The sequence below is a fragment of the Vicia villosa genome, unplaced genomic scaffold (genome assembly GCF_029867415.1).
Source record: "Vicia villosa cultivar HV-30 ecotype Madison, WI unplaced genomic scaffold, Vvil1.0 ctg.003683F_1_1, whole genome shotgun sequence".
Taxonomy (NCBI): Eukaryota; Viridiplantae; Streptophyta; class Magnoliopsida; order Fabales; family Fabaceae; genus Vicia; species Vicia villosa.
In genome coordinates, this window is record NW_026706269.1 from 69,191 (window position 1) to 77,672 (window position 8,482).

An 8,482-nucleotide genomic window follows, 5' to 3' on the forward strand; every position below is an offset into this window, starting at 1 on the left:
ATGTTAGCTTATCAACTATCAGCTAGTTTTACCAAACAGAGCCTTAATCAATCTATCCTCTTTAATCAAAAGTCATCATCAGAGAATCAAATTATATGCAATTCACTTATACAACACACATTGACAAGTATGATTCATTTGAATGTTTCACATAAATAACATTATTTAGAACTTAATGGATGTTACAAATATTTTTTTCTTGACAAGCAAACACATTGTGGCAATAATTGAGAATAATAACTTTTATCCCTACTTTGACACAAATACCCTCCACATAACAAAGAAACCATCCAAGGGCTAGTTTTCATTTCCTCTTACAAGAATCAACGGTTGATATCAATTCAAACAACAACAACCTTCTCTTAAACCCCTTTTCCAAAACCTCGCTAGGGTTTAAGCAGAAGAGAAAATCACCGAGAACAAATCCAAGGTACGTTCTCTTCCTTCAACTTTTCTTCATGCTTATCTCAATTTCAGCTTCCATTTCTTCATATAAGATGAAAATTTAGTTATGATCCTTGTTCATTACATTAGTTTTTTCTTTGATCATAGATTCATAGTGAAATATAGGTTAATCTTTTGATAATTTTCATCAGGTTGCAGAAATGGCTTTCTTTGGAAGATTTGGGAATATAATAAGGAATGCGGCGAATGCAAAGATCAGTTCTGAGATTAAGCTACGTTCTTTTCCATCTGTTTTCCAAGCTATTCGGTGTTTTTCGAGTGTTCCGTCTACAAAGCTGTTTGTAGGAGGTGGGTTTTAATTACAATCTACTCTATTTTGTATACATGTGGTGTTTTGTTTTTCTCGTATATACTGAAAGCTCTGTAGCACCGACACTTCTGAAAAATGTGTGTTGTTGGTGTATGAAACAGACACTGACACTTGTGATTATGTTTAAATTATTTATTTTTTTCAAATTATTACCGGTGTCGACTTGTCGGTGTCAATGTTGTGTTTCTGGTGTCTGCGCTTCATAGATTGAAAGGAAACCTTGTCGGAGGTTCTCGCAGTCACCGTTCAACCTGTGAAGCTATGAAGCACTGACACAATACAAACACCGAACACGTAGACACTGATGAATAATTTTGGACATTAGAAGTGATTGAATATAAATCTATGAGTTTGTGTTGAACATGACACGTATCAGACACCAAACACGCCTTTGATTTAAATTTTTGATGCTACATAGTTGTGTAGTCAATCTCTTGTAAAAGCAAGATAAGTTTGCTATGATAAATCTGTAATGGGTTTGATCCTTGTTTATACCCTGTCATGTCAAGGTAGAATCTTTATAGTTATATTCAGTGTTATCAAATATCCACAATTGCGGCGCTATAGCAGATATACGCTGGGCCGCGGTTTTTAGGCTCGCCACAATGGTAATTATCGTCAGATATTGCTGGTTTTTCCGCTACAACAGCGCCACAAAGTGTCCTGTGTAGCGGGATTTTGGCTCTCCGGCAAGGGTTGCCATTGCCATGAAGAAAACTGGTTATAGTTGATAGTGCTTATAATGATTACATCTACATGTGTGTTGCAGGTGTTTCATTTTCTACTGATGAACAAAGTTTGAGGGAAGTTTTTGCAAGATATGGGGAAGTTGTCGATGGTAAGTAGTCAGTTTATCCGCTTTTCTTCTGCCTTTTATAAATTCTTTTGCGGGGGAAGGGGATTCAATTGAAGAACTGTTGCAGTCATTTGTGTTGATTGAAGTCATTATTAATTTCTGTTTAACCTCATTGCTTTTGTAGTGAGGATCATTATGGATCGTGAAACTGGTAGGTCCAAAGGATTTGGCTTTATTACTTACAATACAGTTGAGGAGGCATCAAGTGCCCTTCAAGCTTTGGATGGACAGGTAGAGCAAACTGTTTTTCTTAGTATTATTAGTGTTTCATTATTAGTAAAATTAAACTGCAGAATGATCGTATACACATAACACATATACAAATGATGAAACTTCATAGGTAAGCCATTAAATGAAACTTAGGTGTCAATTTTTTGCGCTTCTTAACTGTCAGTGCATGTGTGTGAGTTTGTCAATGTTGTTGCTTTTTTGTTACATGTCCTTAGAAATGTAGGGCTTTTACAAATGTGTCTAACTATTTACATTACTATTAATGTGGCTGTGACTAATACCATTAGTCTGGGTTCTGATCTAGACAAGTTTCATAAACTAGTATGGTCTTGTTGTCTCATTAGTTTGAGCCGTAAGATTGAGTATTATTATTAAATAGCTAATCATTGTGAGATTCATAATAGATAGAGAGAACCTCATCCTTGCGGTTTACCTGCTATTGTGGTTCCTTCATTAGATAGGTCATAACTCATAAGTGAGAAGATATTCATACGGTCTCCCGTTAAAATTTTCATTATTAGGAACTTATAACGCTTCTACATGTTGTATTTTATTTGTAAATCTCAAGTAACTCAACTGTGATGACGTAAACTAGTTTATAACTAATAATTATTAAGTAACTCAACTGCAATAACTTAAACTAGTTTATAACTTCAAAAGTGAAGCGGTACCTGATATGCTACATTCTTTGACCCTTTGTGTTAATTTAGTTTGGCATATATATTGCGTCAATCATTGACTGACACATTACATTTACATTATTATTTCATTTTTATGAATGTAATTTTGTTTACAGGATTTGCATGGTCGCCGGGTTGGTGTAAATTTTGCCAACGAAAGAGCCCGTGGAGGATACGGCGGCGGTGATGGTGGTTTTGGTGGATCTTATGGAAATACTTCCTATGGTGGTGGAGGTGCTGCTGGATATCAAGGTGGTTATGGTAACTCTCCATACGGTGCTGCTCCAAGCGGTGGTGGGTATGGTGATGCTGGTGCTAATGTCACTGGAGGTTATGGCGGAGGTGGTTATGGAAGCACTTACAATGATGGAACTACTAGTGGAGGTTATGGCGGCAACAATGTGAACTATGGTGCTCCTGTGGGTGGTGCTGAAAGCAATACGCCTAACTATGGCAGTGCTCCTGCTGTTGGTGGTTATGACGGTGGTAACAATGGGAATTACGGTGCTGCTGATACTGTTAACTATGGTAGTGCTCCTGGTGCTGGTGGTTATGGTGGTGGTAACAATGCAAGTTATGGTGGTGGAGAAAGCAATTCTGTTAACTATGGTAGTGCTCCTGGTGTTGGTGGTTATGGCAGTGGTAATGCAAATTATGGTGCTGCTGTAGGTGGTGTGGAAAGCAATTCTGTTAATTATGGTACTCCTCCTGTTGATGGCGCTTATGGTGCTTCTTCTGCTGCTGCTGGTCCGACCAGTGGTTTCGCGGGTAGTCAATACCCTGGAAATGCAACGGGGTATGGCAGTGGAGGACTTGGATATGGCGAAAATTTCAGGAATGATGATCATGAAGCAGATGCTTTTGCTAAACGGGCTTGATCGAGCCTCGGAAAATCTTAGGTGTTTACCAAAATTAGGTGGACTTGTTCCTGATATTCTTTTCTAGCATGTATAATCTGAAAGAAACGCCACTCCTCTTATTCTGCGTCTGTTCCCATTATCATATGAACCATGAGTCTAAATTTTGTTGTGTGTTTTGATAAATTGAGATCTTCACTAGGAGTTTGAGTCTCATTGACACTGCTTTAAAACATTGTGTGGGTTTATATACTGTTAGAAACTGGTATATATCATTCAGAAAATTAATGAATTAACACTGAACTTTCATTTTCTCATATTTTTACAGTTTTTAATGCTAGTAATTGAAGTTTGTAACCAATGTACATGGCCAATCATGTGAAGTTTCTTCCTCATGCAATCTAAAAATTTCTGTTGTTTATAATAACAGTTGAGCTGTGTTTAATAAACCAAGTTGAGCTGTGTTTAATAAACCAAACCAAATGGAACTGTTTTACTGCCATTTACTATACCTCGGTTATTTTGTGAGGTTTTGTACCAGCCCAAGCAATCTCGCTAGTTCAATGTCCGATTCATTTTTCAGAACATCGGTTTTAAGGAGACGTGTTGTAGAAGCCACTTCCTGGTCATTCATTCTAGTTTCAATTTTTTTTGACAGAATATTCATTCTAGTTTCAATTTTTTTTGACAGAATATTTATTCTAGTTTCTTGAGACAGTGAGAATATAATTTTAGAATCAAAAGTTACTATTATCAAGACAAGACCAGATCAAAGGAAGCTTTTACTGTATTCAATAAATAATACTCTTTTTTTTTTCTATTACTACATTTCTAGTAACTAGATGATATCAATGTTGTTCATCTTCATCCATAGAATACAATATCTTTTTTGCATTTTGAAAAAGAGGAGAACCTTTCTTGGTTCTTTCAACAATTTGCCTTATCAATTGCCTCTCGATCTCATCATTATCACAATCGCGGCTTTCATCTCCACTAACATTTAATTCACTAGAGCTTTCTCCTTCCAACATTGTCTCCTTGCTAAAATAGGGTTCCATTGAAAGACTTCCTTCATCAACCACCGAGTTCGTCGCTGAACTGTGCTCAAAACCTGTTGCATGCCAGTCATGTGAAAGTGGTGAACCTTGTTCAATATTGGTTGATGGTGAATTGTCTTCAGAATCATTTATCTTTATTAATTCTTCATAGGCTTCATTGTATGCATCAAGTGCTTCACCTGATAAATTGAGAATCAAGGGTTGAGACATAGTATTGCAATCTTCCCGAGTCATCAACGAGATTTCTTTAGTAGGAGAAGACGAGATTTCTTTAGTAGGAGAAGACGCCTTTTCAAAACTACCATCATGCTTGGATTCCAAAAACCTTACTCGCCTTTGGCTATTTTCAAGGGCAATCTCAAGCTCCTTCACTCGTTTCTCGAGTTGGTGTTGTATGACTTCGTGCAAACGTACACTCAGTTCATGCGGCGAAACTCCATAGTTTGAAGGAAGAGGTGTAGTGACGTTGGCATCTGTTCCGATGAACTTGTTCGCTGGCAACTCACCTTGAGCAAAATCTGCTACAAAGTCCGGGTCAATCTGCAAAAATATTGCAAATTTTTAGTTTTGCATCGAGCCCAATACAAGTAGTGAGTGAAATAGCATATGATAAATCGTTTGTTGGTTTCGTCAAATGAATGTTCGTAAATATCAGTATTTTCCATAAACATTATGTGTTGTAATTTCAAGGCAAAACAAGGCATGAAACATTGAGCCAGGAGAGCTAAAACCATATCTATAGCTTTGGGAGGGTTTTCTTTTTCCTGTTGTTATTCTACACACCAACACAAGATAGTCGCGAGAAACTCAGTTACTGCCACAATTCCGTTTTCTATTAGACGTAGCACAAATAAGTATATGTTGAATTGACAGTGAGTTTGGCAGAATCACAGTGTGCCACCGTGATTTTGACAAATGTTACATTTTGGAGTTTCAACAAAATCATGGAGGCACATTGATTTTGCCAAAGTCGGCATCAATTCAAGCATGCACTAAATGATAAGAATGCTGCAACTAATTTTATCAACAAAAAAAAAGAATGCTGCAACTAAAATAAGAAAGAATGAATGTGTCAAAGAATTGTGTAGTTACTCGAAAATGTGACAGTTATGCTTACCTCAACAAGCTCGGATAATTTTCTATCCAGACTTGAATTATTCATGTCCAACCCTAATCTCTCAAGTTCTGCTTCAAGCTCGGCTTCAATTTTGCTCATAGATTCGGAACTTTGTTCTTCCTTCTTATCATATATCGATTCTTTGCACTCTATTCTCGGAGAGCTATCCACATGTTTTTCAGGGGAAAATTCATGTAGCTCCTTACTATTGAAGGAATGATCACATGTTTCTTGTGAACCGTAATTTTCATTATGCAACTCCTTCACGGTTAACGAATCTTTCATATCAAGTTCATCTTGAAGATCTTGAACCAAGTTCTCACTCTGCTTCAACAATTCTCTTAGCTCGATTATTTCTCTCTTATTTCCCATGATGGAAATTATTATCCCAAGAGAAATCCCAAAGCAGAAGAGAAACGTCGGATCTGATGATTGCAGATGCGTTAATATTAATAAACAACTATCAGAGTAAAACATATCACATGACAGAAACCGAGTATAAATGTTCATCGAGTAAACGGTCAGTTTGGTCGATAAATGTATGAGACAGTGACTATCTTCTTTGAATGTATCAAAATTATAAATACATTCGTGAGCGTATAATTTTGTAATTTTGAACACCTCACTGACTTAAATTGAACACATAGGAGAATGTTTTTGTAATTTTGATTAATTCAAGGACTAGTGTAAAATCGCTCGACACATTCAAGGATCAAAATCACCGTTTACTCAGTGTTGTCGATGGCGGTCCATGGCAGAGCCAAAATCCCACCATTCCTGCCGCTTTGCGGAGCCGTTATAGCAGATTATGGCGAAAATATCCGCAATATCGGCCGATATTTACCATTGCGACCACAATATAACAATTGTGTGGTCTTCGCAATGGCATCACAGCCAAAATTCTGACCACATTGGCCGCATTTTTCCGCAATATAAAAGTTCGCAGCTTAATCGCAACAACAATTTAAAACCATGGTTCTTAACATAGGCATGAACAAGAAATACATGAACAAATATTTCAAACAAAACACATGCTAATGAGATTTGCTATAAATCAGAAATTATACCATATCGGGTGATTTTTCCACTAAGCACGTCACTAGAAAAGCTTGAACTTCGATTTCGTCCAGTAATTGTATCCAGTTTCATCTTCTTGGTATCACTATCGTCTTTTGCTCGACTAGCTTTATGCAGCTTACGCTCCTTACTTGCAGTTGATGAGTTGATCAAAGTATCATTGCCTCTATTGACTATTCGGCTTCCATTGCTTACACGAAATGATCTTGTAGCCATACATTGAGATGAAAGAGGACTGAAAACATACTCTTCCATTTTCGCATGTTCTTTATATATCTGAGCCATGAAACAACTTTCTAAGGAATTCAATGGTCTACTAACATGCCTGGGAAAACGTTTCGGCGATGATAGACAGGTTTTATTTCCGAAAGAATTGTGTATAGGAACCACATTGGCAGAAAAATCAGAAACAAAGAAACCACGGTTGCCAAAAGTATCACTGTTTCGCTCATTTCCATCTTCACCATGCTTAAAGCTATCATCATACTCATACGGTGATAATGGCATACCTAAGTTCGATAGAGACAACAAATCACCCTCATTATAATTCCGCAAATTTTCACAATTCAACCCTCGATTAGACGACATGTCTCTTGTCGAAAAACCATCCAAAGAGCTCAAATCTGACGCCTTCTCATCCCAACCTGTTCTATCTAAAGAAACATCTTTTCCCTTTTTTTGCACCTGTGTATGTTTGCCGAACGAAAATTGGTAACCCGGGGACTCAATATTCCCAAATTTCGAATCCTCTGAACACAAACGATATGAATCATCACCATTCTCCGAACTCTTGTGCCAATGTTTAGCTAAACAACCAGCTCCAACAGCCGCCGCAACAACCCACAAATCCATTCTTAACCCAGCATCATCAATCACCGATCACATAAAATAAAACAACAGATTGTTCAAATTCCACTACGCGATAGCGCTATATCGCAACTATCGCCGATATTCGTTATTCGACAACGCTGCACTAAACACTAAACAAACTCCACAATACAAACTACCACCCTCTTTCTTTCAATTATCAGTATCAATAATCAAACAACCAAATGAAGAACTTTCCATGAATGAATCAATAAATACCCTTCAAGTATTCTGACAATAACAAAACCCTAAACACAAACATTCAAACAAAAAATCCTCAATTCACTCATTGAATCAAAAACCAAACAACAACAAAACTAAAACTACTACAAGGAACCAAATTTCACTATGAAAGTATAGAAGTTGAAGCGTCTCTGCTAAACCCTTTTCTGAGAAAACCCCTAATAAAAAAAAATGGGGTTTGTGGTTAATTTTTTTCTGGCATTGGAGAAAAATTATAAAAAAAACAAAAACGAAACGAGTAAAAAAGAAAATAAAAAAGCTTACTTTCCGGAAAATCCTCAGTAATCGTGAAACGGAATCTAGGACACACGAAGTATTGTCGAATCTCGCAGGTTGTTTAATGTTTACACCGTTATCTCCAACGAAGTGTTTTCACGGATGAAAAAACATTAATGTTTTTGTTGCTGAGAAAAATATGGAACAAATAATAGAATTTTATTTTTTATTTTTAAAATTTTATTTTTCTGTGTATAAATTCAAAGTTTTGCCGAGTCGTTGGAATCTCATCCAAATTTTCCCGTGTGTTACGTCATAAAGTTTTTTGTAATTGTAGTCAGAAAATCAGAAAATATTAAATAAAGAGAGGTAAGGAAAGTGTTAATTGATTGATAATTATGAAAGTGTCTTTTTTTATTTATGAATGTGATTGGTTGTGATAGACAAATAAAAAAGAAAAAATAAGGGAAAATAGAAAGAGAGAAGAAAATGGATAGTAGTGTTA

The 8,482-nt window shown here is 36.5% G+C and overlaps 2 protein-coding genes across 3 annotated transcripts; one reads left to right on the plus strand and one right to left on the minus strand.

The window, feature by feature from the left end:
- Positions 1–296: 296 nt before the first annotated feature.
- Positions 297–3,695, plus strand: LOC131641354 (glycine-rich RNA-binding protein 3, mitochondrial-like). The gene is made up of 5 exons (XM_058911660.1): positions 297–430; positions 597–753; positions 1,545–1,613; positions 1,756–1,862; positions 2,659–3,695. The coding sequence occupies exons 2-5, from the start codon at positions 606–608 to the stop codon at positions 3,418–3,420; spliced, it is 1,086 nt and encodes a 361-aa protein (XP_058767643.1). The 5' UTR covers positions 297–430; positions 597–605; the 3' UTR covers positions 3,421–3,695.
- A 473-nt stretch (positions 3,696–4,168) lies between these two features.
- LOC131641353 (uncharacterized) lies at positions 4,169–8,182 on the minus strand. 2 transcript variants are annotated; one of them, XM_058911659.1, is made up of 4 exons: positions 8,026–8,182; positions 6,642–7,766; positions 5,575–5,999; positions 4,169–4,997 (listed from the first exon to the last, which is right to left on the minus strand). In XM_058911659.1, exons 2-4 carry the CDS (start codon positions 7,501–7,503, stop codon positions 4,248–4,250), a joined length of 2,037 nt encoding a protein of 678 aa, XP_058767642.1. In that variant the 5' UTR covers positions 7,504–7,766; positions 8,026–8,182; the 3' UTR covers positions 4,169–4,247. The 2 variants fall into 2 exon arrangements, with proteins under 2 accessions (XP_058767642.1, XP_058767641.1); XM_058911658.1 differs by having other exon boundaries at positions 6,642–7,919.
- Positions 8,183–8,482: the final 300 nt, after the last annotated feature.